This window comes from Lytechinus variegatus, chromosome 3 (genome assembly GCF_018143015.1).
Source record: "Lytechinus variegatus isolate NC3 chromosome 3, Lvar_3.0, whole genome shotgun sequence".
Lineage (NCBI taxonomy): Eukaryota > Metazoa > Echinodermata > Echinoidea > Temnopleuroida > Toxopneustidae > Lytechinus > Lytechinus variegatus.
The window spans coordinates 12,497,975-12,518,439 of NC_054742.1; the positions used below are offsets into that span (position 1 = coordinate 12,497,975).

The 20,465-nt window shown below is 35.6% G+C and overlaps 1 protein-coding gene across 1 annotated transcript; it reads left to right on the forward strand.

Moving 5' to 3' along the window:
- Positions 1-3,927: 3,927 nt before the first annotated feature.
- Positions 3,928-15,405, forward strand: LOC121410241 (probable deoxyuridine 5'-triphosphate nucleotidohydrolase). The gene is made up of 5 exons (XM_041602181.1): positions 3,928-4,292; positions 6,430-6,566; positions 7,311-7,385; positions 7,855-7,925; positions 14,530-15,405. The coding sequence occupies exons 1-5, from the start codon at positions 4,012-4,014 to the stop codon at positions 14,584-14,586; spliced, it is 621 nt and encodes a 206-aa protein (XP_041458115.1). The 5' UTR covers positions 3,928-4,011; the 3' UTR covers positions 14,587-15,405.
- Positions 15,406-20,465: the final 5,060 nt, after the last annotated feature.

Here is a 20,465-nt window from a genome sequence, read left to right on the forward strand (position 1 = left end):
CACATAATTATGTAACAAAGAGAAGTGATGAAAATTAATATTATTTATTGGTAATATGACGTAATCATGACTAATAAGGATAATGACAATATCAATAATAATGATAATAATTACGATTAGGATTATAGTCAATGGCGTAACTACAGGGGGGCATGGGGGCACGTGCCCCCCCCCCATCGGCTGACTAAAAATAGGAGGAAAAGAGGGAGAAAGGAAGAGAAACGTAGTGGGAAAGAAGACAATGTTCATTATAATGTTATAATTATGTTATGTTACATTACATAAGAAACATTTTTTTCATATAAATGAAACATAATTTGCTCAGGGCATATGTCTTCATTGTTCCTGGTGCTCCCATTGTCTGTTTACCGAGATATATAATCCTGTTATACTAAAACCTCCCGTTTTCAAGTCAATATACACCAAACTACCAAATATATTTCCTCGCACTTCGAGTTATTCTTTTACATGTACAAAAGTATGCTTCTTTTTCATGAATACTGTAAGTGATTGTCCCATTTTAAGGTCTTAATATAAAACATTTCCTGTCCGTGCTTACGTTCGCAGTAGTGGATTGGTGAAAGATGTCTGCTCTCCATCAATTCCTAGAATGAGTCCTTAAAATCTTCCTTTTTCTGTTTTCTGATCTGAATATCAAAAATTTTCAGCTCGCGCTTCGCGCTCACATCATTTGGTTAGTGAACTATGTAAGTCCTTCTTGAATTCCTACAAACAAGCCTTAAAATGCCCCTCTTCAGGTCTGAATTTCCTAAATTTTCAGCTCGCGCTTCACGCTCGCAAGATTTGATTAGTGAGATGGGTATGTTAATTGTTAATCATGATTAAAAGTGCTTTATGTGCATGTTTAGATGTAATTCTAACAAAATCAGCAAGCGCTTATTGGCACTCCCATTAGATGACTATGGTGAGATGTGTATAATCTTAATAGATAAAAGATTCCTAAAATATAGTCCTTAAAATCTTCCTGTTTGGGGTCAATATCTACAAAAATTTCAGTTCGCGCTTCGCGCTCGCATTATTTAACGAGACAGGTACGTATCATGATTACAAAAGATTGATTGTAATGTCCCTTTTTAGGTTTGAATATCAAAAATTTTAAGCTCGCGCTTCGCGCTCGCATTATTTGACTAGTGAGATACATGTCCGTTTATTGGCACTGTCCTTATAAAAATATCTATATTAGTTCAGAATACCTGGCAACTGGGAGCGCTTTGCGCGCTCACTAGGCAATTCCAAGTTTTTGCTGGTGCCCCCCAATGCCGTGACCCACGGTACGCCACTGATTATAGTGATTTTATGACAGGAATAATTCTGACAGATCTGACTACAATTTTGACAACAATTTTCATACTCTAAAAATAGCTTACTCTAAAGAATGATAACAAGGTTGATTTCTATTCCATTAGGTTTTCCTTCTATTATTTTCTTTGACCAACAAGAATGTTTTAAGTCTTAATGATATTCTGAAAAGATTCGGTAAACTTGAACACAAACTTCAATTTCGTCATTTCCAAATGGGCTATGGCATCAATGGCAAGATGAGCCAAAAATTTTGAGGGGCCAAGCATGGCATACAGAGCAAAATTTTAGGTTTCAAAATCAACAAATTTTGGATTGTGCTTGCATAAATTATTATTAAGTAAGGTTCGCATTCAATTTACACAAAAAAATGCTTAGAATGTCTAGTTTTTAGATCGGAATATTACAAATTTTTGAGCTCGCGCTTTGCGCTCGCATTTTTTTGATTGATGAGTTATGTATCCTATTTATGAGTCACTAAATGCAGTCCAGAACAGCTTCCTTTTCTGGTCACTAAAAATTTCTGCTTGTGTTTTGTGCTCGCGTTAATTTGTTTAGTAAGATGCACACCTTTTTCATGATTACAAAAACAGCTCAAAATATTTAAATTTCATTTCTTATTACAACATCTCGCAAGGATGCCCTTTTAACAGTGATTGGCACCATTAAATTGACCCAAAATCGAGTTTTACAACTTCAAAATTGATTTTTTTTTCAAAACCACTTGCTCGCTATGCTTTCTATAGCGGGAAATTAAAGCCTAAATCAAAATATCTGTCTTATCAATTAGAAATCACTTAAAAAAGCTTTGCTGAACTGCACCAAAATTCTCATTTTGACTTATACTGTAAGTGCATTTTTGGCTTTGACCTCCCCCCAAAAAAAATACATTCTGCCTCCCCTGTCCCAGGTAGAGGAGAAAGACATGTTGAGAATGGGCATGCCATGATCAGATCACCTTGGTAATAATAATTATTGCAATGTGAATCGCCTAGAACAATAATGAATTGTACAAATGTAACTATATGCTGATATGTTTATTTTAATTTGATGTCTAAATCTACATGATCTATCATAAAATTATTTTCGTTTTAAATGTACAAGGGTAAAAATTTTTGCTCGCTCACACCTTTTATACATTTGGTCCTGTGTGTCATGTATGCCGCCTAAGCATTGTTGTCTTTTTTTTCCATATATTGTACAATTGAAATGCCTTGGCCTTGGCCTTGGCCTTGAGGTTTTCAGGCCTTGGCCTTGGCCTTGGGTTTCCATGCCTTGGCCTCAGCCTTGGTTATTGAAGCCTTGGCCTTGGGTATTAAAGCCTTGGCCTTGGCCTTAGCCTTGGAGGTTTGAGCCTTGACTACAACACTGCTATTTACAAGAACATTTTTAGTAGAAGGCTGCACCCTACAAGCTTCACTTTTTAGCAGCCTCCTTTATTTCCAACCTGATAATATAATAATTGTAATTATAATTTAGTATGTAAAAATGCATGCTGTTTCATTGCTTATGTTTGCATTTAATATGATGATTACTGTATGAAGAAAAATGTTGGAAATGGAAATAAATGAAATGAAATATTTTAAACCACATATTTACTGATCAGCTGCTAAAAGCTAACTAAATGCTGAAGTCTGAAATACATATTAACATTTTTCTTATATACGAACAAAAAGGTATAATAGGTATCTCAGAATGCATAAATAAAATACGAGCATGATCAATGCGAAAGAAAAGTGCTGAAAGTAGGATACTGGCCTATACTGAAGTGAAAAGGGGGAATTTCAAAGATTGTTGGGATTAAATTCTAAAGATGATATAGATATCTCATGACATTAATCAAACAATGTAGCATGCCAATTTTTTTTTGTATTCAGCACTTTTATGTTATATTTAATAGGATATCTGCCATGTATCTCAAAGAAACAAAATAATAAAACTCGCATTGTGAGTAGAGTGATTTGTATACATTGACTTAAAAACAGAATATTTTAAGTCCCATATTATATTGAGCAAGCCAATGAAGAGCCAAATTATAGGCCTTCAAGCTTTGTTTTCGAGTGGGATCTTCCATTTTCACGCATTATTAACCATAATCCTGGCACATTTTTAATCTGTAATTTTTGATAAAATTACGTTTTAAGTACATTGTTTAGGATCGACATCGACTTGTCATGATATTGTACTTGGTTTATATCTTGTTGAAAATCAAATAAATGGAAATATCACTCAAAGAAACGTGAGCTCGAGTGATTTATGTTGTCGTTTTATATAATGAGCTGATCCCCCCCCCCCCCATTTTGTTTTATTCACCTTTTCTTCTTCCTATCCTATCTCTTCCTTTCCCCCTCTCCTTCCCTTCTATTTTTTCCCTCTTCCTCTTTTTGGTGCTGTTGGCGAAGAAGGGCGACGTTCCGCATCCCCCCCCCCCCCCTCCTGTCTATTATAGGCTGGCCTGTGATATCGGAGGAGAGAGAGAGGGAGGAGGGAAGGTATACAGATAGGGGCGGGGCTTAAACACGGATAGTGCTGAGGGAAATCCCCGAGAATGCAGCACACCGGATATACATTTTCCCGCGTCTCCGGGCTTCATCGATGTTTTACGCGCGCTTGGTTGAAATCGTTGACAATTATAGCCGATTCGACGACTCGACTGCAAACAAAAAATTAAGAGCCAACGTACGTGGGTGTATGGTGTATACGGGTACACTGGAGCGAAAGTTTGCTATGCTAAGAATTACAACGTCCATATTCAGACGACACAGCTTACTTTCACACCTTTCTGTTTGTAATTCTTTTTGTGATATGTCTCCTGGTGTTGAGTCACCTGCTAAGAAGCAGAAAATGGAGGTAGATAGTGCTGAGGACCCCATGCCAATGGACGTTTCTGTTTTGCGATTCAAGAGAGTATCTCCAGATGCAATCGCTCCCGTTCGAGGTTCCGAGCATGCTGCTGGTTTCGATCTGTATAGGTAATCTTTAACTGAGGCCTAGTAGCTACTGGCCTACCCTCTACTAATGTTAGATCTACACTTAGATATACAAAATGTAAAGTTAGATCCTATGCTATTGCAATTTGCATTTCAATTTTGTGGGATAAAAATTAAAAGAGCACTCGGGCTTGGCCTAGCCCTAGGGCTAGGCTAACGTTTACCTATTTATTGTGGGCATTATCGTGATATTGGGAACCACCGTTCACTTCATACAGCAGCGCTTTATTCAGTCACACGCATGGTTCCCTATTTCCACCTCCATTCACTTTGTACACAAGTGCACTTAAATCTACGAGTGGTTCCCAAAAGTTCAAAAACCACGATTTGGCCTTTGTGTCTGTTTAGTGTTACTGTTACGAGAGTTAGTGTTACTGTGGTGTTGCAATAGGACATGAAACTTCACCGAAATTTTAGAAAAGTTCCATGGAAAGTTTAAAAAATTAAGCACAAGGCCCCAAACTATAAAATTGTGTTATTTTTTGTATAAATTGAGGTCTTTTTACAAACACAAGTCACATTTTCTCAGATCATTTTCTTTTGTCAAGAAGTGTCGGGATGTTTGTCTCTATCAATGTTATATTTAATATATGCAACAAAGTTGCAGTTAGTAACATCAGCAATGCCAATAGTGTGTTGAAATAAGTTGTCGTCATGCTTTAAACTTTGACGAATCCAGATCAAAACACCTGGATTAAATCGTTTAGATTTTTCCTAATAATTACCATACCTTACCTTATCGCAAATACTGGAATGATGCTGAATCAGCAGTCGAGCTTCCAGGTGTACATGTATCTTCTTGTTAGCTTCCTTCATGCTGTAATAAGTTTGAGAAGGCAGTGGGGCAATTGGTGAAAATTTACTTATATCCAAGTAAGATTAGTGGGAATCATAATGCCTATCTTTCCAGTGTCAGTCTAGCCTGATTTTGAAGGTGTCTACTGTGCATGTGGGAACTTCCAACTACCTCAGCTGGGAGAGAGTACCAATCAGTGGCGTTCCGTGGGTCACGGCATTGGGGGGGGCACCAGCAAAAATTTTGAGTCACTTAGGGACCGCGCAAAGCGCGCTCAGTTGCCAGGTATTCTGACCTAATAGAGAATTTTAAGGACATGCAGTGCCATTAAACGGATATGTATCTCACTGATTAAATAATGCAAGCGCAAAGCGCGAGCTGAAAAAGTCACACCTAAGAAGGAACATTATAAGCACATTTTTTGTAATCATGATACATACCTTACCTGCCTTGCTTAACAAACAATGCGAGCGTATATATTTTTTGTATATATTGACCCCAAACGGAATATATTTTAGGAATCCTTTAGGAGTATATATATCTCAGCATAGTCATCTAATGCTAGTACCATCTTTGCTGATTTTGTTAAAATTACATTAAGGACTTTTTTGTAGACATGGTAATCATGATTATCGTACACTTCTCACTAATCAACTACTGCGAGCGCGAAGCACGAGCTGAAAATTTAGGATATTCAGATCTGAAGAGGGGTTATTCTAAGGCTTGTTTGCAGGAATTCACTAAGACCGTACGTATTTCACTAACCAAATTGAAAATTTTTTATATTGAGATCAGAAAAATTGACATTTTAAGGACTGGTTTTAGGTATTCATGAAGAGCAGACATCTCACCAATCACCTAATGCGAACGTTAGCATGGACAGGAAATGTTTTATATTAAGACCTTAAATAGGGCAATCACTTTAGTCATTAAAAAGAAGCAAATGTCACTACATGAAATAATAACTTGAATTGTGAGGAAATATATTTGGTGTACAGTATATTGATTTGAAAACAGGAGGTTTTAGTACAACAGGATTAAATGTCTTGTTAAACAGTCTATGCGAGCACCAGGAACAATAAAGACATAGGCCCTGAGCAAATAATGTTTGATAAAAAGTTATGAAAAAGTGCTTTTTATGTGATTTTGAATTAATTATGATATAATATAACATTTATAATGAACATACCTGGTAATTTCTTCTTTCCCCACTATGTTTTTCTTCCTTTCTCCCTCTCCCTCCATGAAGTGACATGCTTTTTTTATTGTTTCTTTCACAAAAAAGTTATTTTGTAATTGTTAATCTCTTTGTATCCTTGGTAGTTGTGAGAGTAAGGTTGTAAAAGCCAAGGATAAAGCTTTAATTCCAACTGGTCTCCAAATTGCTCTGCCTGAAGGCTGCTATGGAAGGATTGCTCCAAGATCAGGATTGGCATCAAAGCATTTCATTGATGTTGGAGGTAATACATATTTTCAAGCACATTCTTTTCACTTTGTCTTTTAAATGTTTTACTTGAATCACTAAATGGATCTTTGGGGATCTGTGCATATTTTTATGCTAATGTAATGATCCGTGCTCATATTTATTTTTTTTTTTGGGGGGGGGTTAAAATTTTACCCATTGCGTGATATTCAAAAGTTTTAAGTAGAATTTATATTGAATATTTGTTTCATGTTCCAAAGAACCAGACATAATACTTTTCACAGTAATGGAAAATGTGATAGAAACAAAATGATTCACAGTGCCAGTTTTAATAATTCAAAGTGACACTGCCAATTGATAACTGTTCATGTGTAGAGACTGGACCTTTCTCCTAGAACTGTGATATGACATCTCGTATTTTTATCTGTCAGATTATTTTTAGAGGAGAGTTTCAACCTATTCTACCTGCCCGTCATTGTTGATAGGTGTTTTTCTGGGTCCCATTGTAGACCCCATAACAAAAATCTGGATCCGCCACTGGTATTTTACTATTTGTACCACATTACCGGTACTTTATTTGAGGCATTAAATGAACAAAATAATGGTCTTGCTGTTTGAAGAAAAACAAAGCAAAAAGAATACATTTTGAGTTATTTTGGGGTAGGAGGGAAGGGGGGGGTAAAAATATATTATAAGTTTTGTGAAAAACTGAATGAATGTGTTTTAAGAATTATAGCAGTTTTGTTAATGACATCATCAATTCTTTGCTTGTCTTTTACAGCTGGTGTAATTGACAGAGACTACAGAGGGGATGTCTATGTACTTCTATTCAATTTCTCCAATGCTGACTTTGAAGGTGTGTCTTAAGGATTGAGTTCATATTTTTACAGTATAGTTTCAAAGATTTGTCTTTTGTAGGACCAATGCTAATTTGAATACAAAGAAAAATCCTACTTGCTGCTTGGAGATCAAGGTATCTACTTAATAGTGTTTATATTATTTTGTTAATAATAAACATAAACAAGAGAAATTACTTGTATCATAAAGTAACCAAACATTTTACGAAATAATTTTTGCGTAATATTATTTGGGGGGAGCGTTAATACACTCATTGATAGATTTCTTTGTGAGAGTATGTTTGATATGTTACAGCAACATAAAAGAAAAATATAATGCAAGTAATACGTCTGTCTCGCCTGCATAGCAGAGTAAATAAATTTGTGTATATTCATTAATTTCAAATGCTAGCCCTCTAACTCTAAATATTGAATTCCTTTATAAGATATTGCCATGCAGTAATTTATCACAATTTATTATTTCTACAGTGAAGAAAGGAGTAAGGATAGCACAGTTGATTTGTGAGCGTATTCTCATGCCGACATTAGTTGAAACGCAAGTAAGTTTAAACACTTGATTTTATTAACAGGTGTTTTAATCACCTAGTATTTATCAATATCTCATACCTCATCTTTTATAATGAAAGAAAGGATTTTGAGATCTAATATATTATGATTAGTTTTGGGGTCTTTTTAGTATTTGATGCTGACACCTTTTAATTTGACAGTGATATGCTGTGAGTGCATGAGCCATTTATCATAAAATAACTGTTCAATAGCAGCTACAGGACTTATTCCACAGAAAGAAATATGTTATACACAACAACCATTAGGGGAAATGGCAATTTTACCTGTACAATAAAAAACTAGCCTTTGTAGAGTTGATTAATAGCCCCCATTATTTGCAATTAAATTCAATGCAAAGTGTTTTTGTCTCACCTGCATAGCAGAGTAAGACTACAGGCGCCGCTTTGGCGAAGGCGGCAGCAGCGACAGCGTCAACACCAAATCTTAACCGAAGATTGAGTTTTTTAAATGACAACATAACTATGTAGACTTAGTTCATGAAACTTGGACATAAGGTTAATCAAGTATTTTTATTAAAATGTCCTGTCTGAGTTTCAGTTAACATGACCAAGGTCAAAGGTCATTTAGGGTCGATGAACTTAGACCACATTGGGGGAATCAACATCAAAATCTTAGCCTAAGGTTAATTTTTTTTTAATGTCATAACTTTGAAAGTATGTGGAGTTCATGAAACCTGACTGTAATGGTAATAAAATATTAATGAACATCGTGCCTGAGTTTCAAGGCATATGACCAAGGTCAAAGGTCATTTAGTGCCACTGAATTAAGGGTCAATGTATGTAGTATTGTATCATATGAATGTTTTTTTTAAATAAATATTTTACATTAGTTTTCAAAGTCAGCACTGCTGCATTATTGAATCGCGTAATGCAGGTGAGACTACCAGAGGCGCTCCACTTGTTTAATGTAAGAAATAAAAAGGCTCGGGGGGGGGGGAGGAGGATTCCCACCCCCTCACATTTTTTTTCATGATAAATCTGCCGTGCAAAATTTTTCAACTGCACCGCTCACTGACATTACTTTTAGGGGTGCGTTTATTCGACACTTTTTTACCCTAGAATCATGATTAGAATCATGATTCAAATCACGATTCTGCAGAATCACGATTGCGTTTAGTCGAAATTGGAAATAAACGTCTTTCAAATCACAAACATGAAACACGGAAAAAGGGGCGTTTGGAAAGACGTTTCTGTAGAATCACGAACGAAAAGGGTCGTATAAACGATATCGTGATTTGAATCATGATTCTATGACGTCATTGTGTCGTGCTTCTTCCGGGTTCGACTCAAAGGCGCGCGCTGTGTTTCGTGCAGGTTAATTTTCGTGTAGCAGATTGCCAGTGTACTAGTACCAGTATATGCCAATTGTCATGTGCATTTAGGAATTATCATTCTGTGTATTGTACCCCGGGGTTGTACTGTAGCGTCATTTGTATATTTCACTCAGGGTGACCAGATTTCACAAAATGAAATACGGGACAATTGACAAACGAAGATCAACAAAGTGTGGGCTTCTGAGAATCCATAGTATAATAATAAGACTTTTGAAAAAAATATAAAGAATTAGAAGGGAAGGTGAACGAAAGAATGAAGGAGAGAAAGAAAAGAGATGATTGGGAAGGAAAGAAAACAGAAAAAATAACAGAAAGTTAGAATAAAAGGATGAAAGAAATAATAAGAGATAAAAAAGGTTTCCGTCATTCTTTGAAATGAATATAGAAAGAAAGAAAGGAAGGAAGGGAAGATTAATAAATGTCTCGCAAAATAAAGGAGACAATTAAAGGGGGAAAGGTGAGAAAAAGTAGGAGGAAAGAAAGAATGAAGGAAATAAACATGTTTCCTTCATTCTTTGAAAGAAAGAAACAAAAGAAAGGAAGTAAAAATAAGGGAAAAGAATGAGAAGGGAAAAATGAAGAAAGGAATAAAGAATGGAAGGGAAGAATGAAGGGGAAGAGAACGAAAAATAGAAAATAATGGAAGGAGAGAAAGAACGAAAAGAAACAGGAGACGAAGAGAGAAGGAAGCCAAGGTAATTATAAGGAAAGAAAGAATGAAGGAAATAAAAAAGTATATTGGATAAAGGAAAGAAAGAAAAATGAACAGAGAAAGAGAGAGAGAGAAAAGAAAATGTCGAGGAAAGAAAGATAGGAAATAAAGATAGATGGAACAAAAAAGGGCAAGCAGAAAGGATAGGGTATATATAAAATAAAGAAAAGGGAAAAGTTCAAACTTCAAGTAAACAAAAAAATCCAATCATCTAATAAAAATAATTTTTATTTATTAAATGTATTTTTAAAATTTTAAACATAAAATGTTTTAGAAATGAATAAAATTTCAAAGTGAAACATATTGTCAAACTTAAAAATTAGATGAAACATCGCGGCATCGTGCACACCAAGACTCAAAACGAAAGCTGAAACTAGATCTATGAAAAGTCAATAACATTTTCCTCCGATTACATCTCCAAATCATTAAACTGAGAATCCATAGTATAATTATAAGAATTTCCCGCCGATTTTGTGATTATTTTGGTAGAAAAACTGTTTATCATGTGAGGTGTTTGCACCATTGAGAATTTGCTTCGATCCTCCATGCCAAGCTAGTAGCCTGCCACACACAGGCAGGAGGCCAGTTCGTTTGCAATGTATTAGCAAGAAATCATCGCAGAACTTGCAAAAGTTTACAGTTATCGATTTGTTGTCCCTGCTTCGTCAGCTGTTGGTTATTTAATGAAAATTCGTCACTTTCAAATGTATTAACTACATTTTGTTCAATATTCTGAAATACGGGACAATCCCGGGAAATATGGGACGTCTGGTCACCCTGATTTCACTGTTTTCATCAATCATGTCTTCAAGTTCCAAAGGCACAAATTGGACTGACGACGAACTCAGGGCTCTGCTTGTGCTTTGAGCTCAGCCTGAAGCACAAGCATCCCTTACCGGGATTCACAGAAATATAAGACGATCTACGAGTCCCTTTCAGCGGCGCTTGCAAGGGAGGGATTTCAACGGAGATGTGGCACCGCCTGTCGAGACAAAATTAACAGAATTCGTGCCCAGTACTACGGCTACCGAACACCATTTTTGATGAACCGACAAGACTGAATACAAGTAAACAAAAACAATACGAGGTACAATACACGGAATTCTGGAAGTAAAAGATTTATTTTTCGGAAGCCGAGTTGCACTTGCACAAACGATCGCGCGTTAGCTCCGGTGGCAGCTAAAATCTAGCAGCCGACGTGAAGTTAGAAACACGCGCGAAAATGTTGACCTATACTTCCTGGGTCAAACTGCGCACTGTGATGCGCACTGGATCGGCCCGAATTCAGGGAGAAACAGCGTTAGAAAGATGGTCGTATAAACGCTGATTCTGTCGGATCGTGATTCATGTTGCTGTTTTGAATCATGATTCAAATCGTGATTCCAATCATGATTCTGGGTTGAGGTCGCATAAACGCAGCCTAAATCTCGCACAACTTTTTAGACCAAATTTGCGATGCCCAGGTACGCGGTTATGCAATAACACATGAAAATGTATGTCAGACCCAAAACTGCTCAAAAACTTCATGTACAAATCCAACGCTAATTGTGTATTTAGCAAAAATTCATAAATGTATCATGATTTCTACTTTTACTGATTAAACTTAATTTTGTTTTTTTTAATGATCAAAATTAAGTCTGCAACAATTTCCATGGAAAAAAAGAATACAAAAAAAACAAAAGTAAAAAACAAAGAAGTACATAAGAAATTAAAAAGCAATAAAATACGTAAGAAAAATTGCAAAACCAAATTTTTTTAAGCACATTTGATCAGGATCCTACAAAGACTTAGTGAATAAAAAATTGTTTGATAGTTGATTAGAGCAATTGTCTTATTTCATGCATAATGTACCATAATCAATTTTAAAAAATCTCATTAAAAAAATTAACCATACAGCCTTGTAGATTTTATCACACACTGCCAGTGTGCAAATTTTTGTGGCGCTCATGTGATCAAAGGCCGAGGTCTCAGTGGGGGTGCCCCCCTCCCCCTGTGAGAGGGGTCCAAATAACCCAACTCTTCTAGGGTTAAGACAGATTTCCCAGATACTCGCACATTGGATGATCCATCCAAGTCTATGTTTATCTGAACAAATTTGATTCTTTTAATGATGCAGTTTACATTGATGCCTTGGTAACTTGAATAATTATTCTTCTTTACCTCCACTTATGTTTTATTTCTCTTATTTTTAGTTGAACTCGAATTTTTCTGATAAATCTTTTATGATATTCTTAGTGATATTCAGGAGTATTGAAGGAATATGTTCCTGGGAATCAAGAAAATGCTGTTGGACATATATACAGTTGTCCTCAAAATTATTCATACCCCTTGTGGAAAAACATTCTTTGGTAGATTCTTTTCTTGTAAAAGCTATTATGATGTAACTTTCTTTGTATCTTTTGTCTACTTGTTGCTATGCATGATTTGACATATGAGCTGGCAAGTCTTCATTAGCATAATAATAGATAGGGTCAAAAGTTATTTTTTGCACTTGTTCAGAATTATTCATACCCTTGCCAATACCTCAACAAAAATGTCCTTTTATGACAATGCGCATTATTTTCACTGTCTGGGAATGTGCTATTCTTTGTTCTATAGTTATAGGGTAATATAGGAGCGCCTTGAGCACCTAACAAGGTGGAAATGTGCGCAATATAAATATCCTATATTATTATTATTATTATTATTATTATTTCAAGATGTTCCAATGTTCCAATGAATTAAATACCCTCTTTGTTAAACAAACCATTAAACAATGATGGAAAATAGCATCTTTCTAAAAGGGTATAAATAGAGGAAAGCATTCTGGTTATTCTCAGTCTCTGATAATCATGGCCAAGAAGAAGGAGCTCAGTGAGGACCTACGGCAACGTCTTGTGAATGCCCACATTGAGGGAAAAGGTTACAAGGCCATTTCAAAGCAGTATGACGTCCCTGTGGCAACAGTCCAGAGCATAATCAAGAAGCACAAGAGGTACAACACTGTGAAGAACCTTAGTGGGCGTGGCAGGAAGTGCAAGGTGTCCCCTAAACTTGCCAGGAAAATCTCCAGAGAGGTCAACAACAACCCCCGGACCACAACCAGACCCTACTTGAAACGCTTGACCGGTCAGGGACAAAGGTGTCCGGTCCACCATCGAGTGAGTCTTGCACAAAGGAGGTCTCCATGGACGCAGGCCTCGGAAGACACCGTTGCTCAGGAAGAAACACCTGAAGGCTCGACTGGCCTTTGCTAGAGGTCATCTGAAGCAAAATCCAAGCTTTTGGTCAACCATCCTGTGGTCTGATGAGACAAAGTTGGAGTTATTTGGCCATATGGATGTTGAATACGTCTGGAGGAAGAAAGGGGAAGCATACAATCCAAAGAACACTGTGCCAACCGTCAAGCATGGTGGTGGGCACATAATGCTATGGGGATGTTTCTCTTCCAGTGGCACAGGGAACCTCGTTAGAGTCAAAGGAATCATGAAAAAGGAGGATTACATCCAGATCCTTGATGAGAACTTGAAGGAATCTGCCAAAAAACTCCAGCTTGGCCCCAACTGGAAGTACCAACAAGACAATGACCCAAAGCATACCGCCAAGCTGGTGAAGAAATGGTTCAAGGACCATGATGTCAACGTCCTAGAATGGCCAAGTCAGAGTCCTGACCTGAATCCGATCGAGAACTTGTGGCGAGACCTGAAAGTCAGAGTGATGGCTAGGAACCCGACCAACCTGACCCAGCTTGAGGCCTACGCCAAGGAAGAATGGGCCAACATCCCGCAGGAGACGTGCAGGAAGCTTGTGGACACTTACAGGAATCGCCTAGAAGCAGTTGTAAAGAACAAAGGCTATGCTATTGACTATTAATGAAAGACATTGGACTCAGAAAACCTAGGGTATGAATAATTTTGAACATGACATTGTTTGAATATCTATGAATAAAATACCCCTGAAAAGAGAAATTTCTTGAATTGTGCATTGTTGTTATTCTTTCACTAGTAGGTCACACATAAATCTTAGAGAAACTTGATAAAATGAATTAATTTCATCACAAACATGAAAAATCACAAATATCAACAAGGGTATGAATAATTTTGAGGACGACTGTATGTGCTATGGACGATGCCAGACGTGTATGCAGATGCTATGTTCTGATTGCTTGAACTTTGACAATTCTTAGTTTGGCTGCTTTTTAAAGATCTTGGCAAGCTGACTCCGCCTCTTTCTGCTGTGTGAAGTGACATCAGCAGATGTTTGAGCCAGTGACAATGTAGCCAAAAGCAGCACAGCAAGTGTGTACTGTCCATGTGTGTATGTGCTTTCCAACTGGCTGATAACTGACAACTGAATGCAAATAACATCACTCTTTGAATGAAGATGGCGGCAAGTATAGCATGTAAAAAAAAATCCATCCAAAAGCACTACCTTCCTTGAATCCCAGGAACATATAATAATCAAATGCCAAAACAATGAAAATATTCCATGTAGTTTAAGAGTTAATCTCTCCAATCTGATTACTGTCTTATTTCTTCTGATTTTTTTACAGACATTAGATGAGACTTCACGAGGAGAAGGGGGCTTTGGATCTACAGGGACAAAGTAACTAGTAGGAAATCTAGAATGCGGTCTGTAACATTGGACAGTGCTGTACAAGTAGAATTTTACAAGCTTTTCCCATTTTTTTTTTTGGGGGGGGGCTACTGATTTCACATAATGTTGAATCATGCTATGGGTACTTCTTTTTTACCAGAAAACTTGCAGTCCTGATATTAGGGGCAAGCAACCTATGAAATAATAGCTTACCTATAGTGTGTCCAAGAAAAAACAAACAAACCTGGGATTCCCATGTTTTTTTTTTCTTCAAAGGCAAATGAATTATGGTATTTCATTTACATCAGCATACAATTCAATTATTCCTCTATATTTTGATAGCTGATATGAGACAAACTCTTTACACATCAATGAACAACAAGAGTTTGTAATTTTAATGTCAAATCAGGTTGCGCAGAGCAGAAAAATTGGACTAGATTTGTTTAACGATGCGATGATTGTTTAACGATGCGATGACTGTTTATTCAACCGTTGGCTCATTAGCATTTCTTTTATAGTTTCAGTCACTCATCTCTATAATGAGAATGATTTTAGATTCAAGTGCAAGTTTCTGCACAAATTGTCTTTGATATGCCTCAATATTCATATTGAAGAGATTCCACTCTTGAAGTGTCAAATTTATAGTAAAAAAACTTCTAAATTGATGTTCTAAGATCATGAAATCTGAAATATGCAGAAAACACAGCCCAATTCAGTTAAGTAATTCCATACATTGTAGATAGTTTAGATTTGTATTGACAACAATTTATCAAACTGAGGGAAAAAAAATTGTTCGATATGTATAAAGCAAAGAAAATTTCTTTGTCCATTTTATGGAAGAAAAATCCTTCTAAACTCAACTCATTTGATTATAAACCATAATTTTACTATAATGAAATATTTTTCACTGTTTCATATTTTCACAATTACTCTATCAAACTAGAAGGTAGATGCCAATATAATGTTTTTAATGCGTAAGTACTTCTAAGAAAGCCTACTACTGAACTCTTTGAGAATGCTGGATTTACCACCCAAACTAAACTTCAGTCATTGTTGATTTTACCCCAGTTATCACTTGTCCTCAGTTTTTTGTCTCACCTGCGAAGCAAAGTGAGACTATAGGCGCCGCTTTTCCGACGGCGGCGGCGGCGGCGTCAACATCAAATCTTAACCTGAGGTTAAGTTTTTGAAATGACGTCATAACTTAGAAAGTATATGGACCTAGTTAATAAAACTTGGCCATAAGGTTAATCAAGTATTACTGAACATCCTATTAGAGTTTCATGTCACATGACCAAGGTCAAAGGTCATTTAGGGTCAATGAACTTAGACCATGTTGGAGGAATCAACATCGAAATCTTAACCTGAGGTTAAGTTTTTGAAATGTCATCATAACTTAGAAAATATATGGACCTAGTTCATGAAACTTGGACATAAGGTTAATAAAGTATCACTGAACATCCTGCATGAGTTTCACGTCACATGACCAAGGTCAAAGGTCATTTAGGTCAATGAACTTTGGCCGAATTTGGGATATCTGTTGAATTCCCATCATAACTTTAAAAGTTTATGGATCTGATTCATTAAACTTGGACATAATAGTAATCAAGCATCGCTGAACATTTTGTGCAAGTTTCAGGTCTCATGATTAAGGTCAAAGGTCATTTAGGGTCAATGAACTTTGGCCGAATCGGGGGTATCTGTTGAATTACCATCATAACTTTGAAAGTTTATTGGTCTAGTTCATTAAACTTGGACATTAGAGTAATTAAGTATCACTGAACATCCTGTGCGCGTTTCAGGTCACATGACCAAGGTCAAAGGTCAATGAACTTTGGCCGAATTGGGTGTATCTGTTGAATTACCATCATAACTTTGAAAGTTTATGGATCTGGTTCATGAAACTTGTACATTAGAGTAATCAAGTATCACTGAACATCCTGTGCGAGTTTCAGGTCACAAGGTCAAAGGTCATGTAAGGTCAATGAACTTTGGCCATGTTGGGTTTTTTGTTGAATAACCATCATATCTCTGTAAGTTTATTGGTCTAGTTCATAAAAAGTGGACATAAGAGTAACCATGTATCACTGAACATCTTGTGCGAGTTAGAGTAGTATTCAAAGTCAGCACTGCTGCTATATTGAACCGCGTGATGCAGGTGAGACGGCCAGAGGCATTCCACTTGTTTATATTCTATGAACTATGTAGCATTCATAGGATTGGATTTGTAGGTGTATGAAAGTGACTGATCAGATAAGATTTTTGGTTAGGGGTTATGTTTATTTTTGTAATAACTATATTTATGACTTCATGAGGCTTGAATACAGGGACTCTTAAAAACAATGAATCTTGGTTGGTGTAATTTATCCACTATTGCCACATGTCATGAATTAGAGAATGTGAGGACAAAAGTCATGTTGAATTTTATATACATATGTATCTATATCTATATATGAATATATATACAATGCGTCCCACAAAAAACGAAACCAAGATAATTTATCAATCATTGGAAAGCGTAGTCTCCTCTTTCATTTGAAATAACTTGGATTATTCCTCATTCATGCATGATTGAGCAAAAAAAATTGAAGAAAGAAAACCAAAGTCTTTTTGCTGGCGGTATCTGAGTTTCAAAAAGAAAATCACAATTTTGAATAGTTCAATATCTGCTCTTTAATTTGATACCTAAATTACAGAAAACGTTCAACAAATAACATAAACCCCTTACAAAAGTTTGGAAATCTGTATATGGCCATTAATTTCTCCCAACTCCCAATTTTACACAATGCATATTTTACATCATTCAAAAGATCATTTAATTCTCTTTCAAATGATAATATGCTTTTTATGATCAATTCATCACGAAAAGAGCAGGATTAAAAAAATGTTGGATGAGGTCTGAATTGAAAAGCTGCAAAACGAGCAGAAATATTCATGAAGGGTCAATACCTAACATGATTCCTTTGTCTGTCTCAATAGAGATGAAAATCAATTCAAATCAAGCCCTGCTTCTGTAGAGATGGTTCTGTGAGACAACATGGTTTGAGTAGTGGTTTGAAATACCCATGCATTTTTGTTTGTTTATGTGTGTGCGTGTGCATAGGTGTGTGTGATTCCATGTTAATGTTGAAAATAATGCATGAAAATAATTAAAAGAAACTGCTGAGAAACCCACTCATCATGCCTGAAAAAAAGAACAGTGACTTTCAATATTGTGTCATTTTGCAACTTTTGAATTTTGGCCTTGCCCCACATTTCAATGCACTGCACCTCCATGTGAACCATAATCATATCATGTAGGCTATCATTTTAAAGAAAATTAAATGCTCTATACATTGATATTAATTACACATTGATATTTACTAAAACTGAAGAGGGATTATTGATCAAATTCAGATTTCCAAACCTTTTTTTAGTTTAGTTCTGTGAAGATATTGAACTCTTTAGGCATGTGATTTTCTTTTTGAAATTTTGATACCCCCCGCCAAATGACTTTTCTTATCCTTCATATTGTTTTTACTCACCCAGGCATGGATAAGAAATCTTGTTTGTTATACCAGTTGAAAGAGGAGATTCTAAGCTTTTATATTGATAGATCATTTGGCTATTGTATTTGTGAAAAACTTAATATAAATCGTCACTTAACCTCGGTTTTGTTTTTGTGGGACACACTGTATATATATATATATATATATATATATATATATATAGCCTAATCAATTTGGTAAAAAAGGTAAATAGTAAATAACTAAATAAAACATTTGATTAAACTCAAAATCAACGAAAGAAGGCATAGAGTTACACATAAGTGACATAACACTATGGAGCTAAGAGATGGTAGCAAACAAAAAGTTATTAGAAGGTTAAAATTTTAATGTACAATGTAATATAAAGTACAATTAACCTATTAGGTAAGAGAAGCGGGTACGTCAATATATATGATGTAAAAATGTTATGTGTGTATTGGAGTTTTGTCAGACATGTTTCAATAAGTTATGATTATTTACGTCTGGGACCGACCTTTAACGTCAACATCCCAAAGACGTGACCAGGAATCAAACCTCTGCATCAATTTGTAACTTCCCCACATAGCTTGGATTACGGGCGCACGCCACAACTTAGGTTATTTTTTATGAATGGCTCTCATATGTTTTGTGAAGTAGTCCTGCTGTTTTAGTACCAGTACACAATATGACCGGAACATAATATCTCAGGTTAATATTATGTTATTAACTACATTTATTGAAACATACTTTAGCTTAGTTCATTGCTAGTTTTCATCAGTATATGTAATATCACAGTGACCCAATTCACAAAGTGGGAGTTTTAAGTTCAGTCATATACAGTAATCAGAAAATTATTGTACATTGCCCATGATAGCACCTACAGAAAGTTTATATATGCCTTAATATTTCAACAGGGATCCAAATCTCCATTGTTATGTTGGGCCTTCGTGTTTTAAGTGGTAAAAATACTTCTTGATAGACACTAAGTTTATTACATAAAGAATGTATTAGAAATATACCAGTCAGTAATAATGTGAACAAAATTGACTTGTCATTTCAAGAGATATGATTTTCAATGTTTTCATTTCATTGAATTATTATGCTGCCCTCTCAAGAGTAGAAAACAATCGATGATGTCTGTGGGAATGTTCGTTTATCAACAAAAATCTACCCAAAAAAAAGTTGATTTCTCAAAATGCTGTCTTATTTGTAATTGTAATTTTGACAAGGTTATTGGCATGTTTCCTAGAAGGAGTTGGATGTCTTATTCGTGAACTTATTATTCCAGAGAAAGATTAGAAAGGATTTTTTAAAAGAAATATGTAAATCAGTGTACAAAGCCAATTGAGAGTGGTTAATCCATAACAACACACAAATGACCAAAATAGCAGTATTATGATTTTAATAATGCTTTGACAATTTTTGTCACTTGAACTGAAAGTTATATTTTGTTTTTTGATAATTGATAAAATGTAGGGTTACTTTCTGAATATTGTTACCCTTACAAAAATATTTGTAAATAGTATGCCACTGAGGTTTCAGGGTACTTGTCTACCTATTATTCATATTATATTGCATTTCTCCACTATGTACATGTATTCAGTATGAATAATCACACTTTCAAAATTAATTATATTTTGTATTAGATGTGTTTAATTTTGTTGTAGTGATTAATGGGAAAGTAATGGCTACTGATGAGTGATTGGTAATAGTAACTGAATCTGTATCTGTCAACTATCCTATTTGAGGAAAAGAGTCATCAACCAATTTCTTCCACAGATTTTATTTGTGTATTCATGTATTGGAATTTCTCTTGTGTTCTTTTTCTCCCAAACTTAGAAATTTATTCTTTATTCATGGCTCTCCAGTTGGCAGATAAGAAATCGTAATGCTAGCAGTGGATGGATGTGATAAAGAAATTATTCGTGATTTTGATTTTTAAAAAAAAGGAATGCCAGTAGCCCGGACTAGCAGTGGATGGATGTGATAAAGAAATTATTCGTGATTTTGATAAAAAAAAAAAGGAATGCTAGCAGCCCGAACTAGCAGTGGATGGATGTGATAAAGAAATTATTCGTGATTTTGATGAAAAATTGTAATGCTAGCAGCCCGAACTAGCAGTGGATGGATGTGATAAAGAAATTATTCGTGATTTTGATTTTAAAAAAAAAGAATGCTAGCAGCCCGAACTAGCAGTGGATGGATGTGATAAAGAAATTATTCGTGATTTTGATAAAAAAATTGTAATGCTAGCAGCCCGAACTAGCAGTGGATGGATGTGATAAAGAAATTATTCGTGATTTTGATTTAAAAAAAAAAGGAATGCTAGCAGCCCGAACTAGCAGTGGATGGATGTGATAAAGAAATTATTCGTGATATTGATGAA

Bases quoted from the DNA above. Each gene is read 5' to 3' on its own strand.
- LOC121410241 (XM_041602181.1), top strand. From the start codon at position 4,012: ATGGTGTATACGGGTACACTGGAGCGAAAGTTTGCTATGCTAAGAATT. The intron at 4,293-6,429 runs GTAATCTTTAAC...TATCCTTGGTAG, and splicing joins GCTGGTTTCGATCTGTATAG to TTGTGAGAGTAAGGTTGTAA. The intron at 7,386-7,854 runs GTGTGTCTTAAG...TTATTTCTACAG, and splicing joins CTCCAATGCTGACTTTGAAG to TGAAGAAAGGAGTAAGGATA.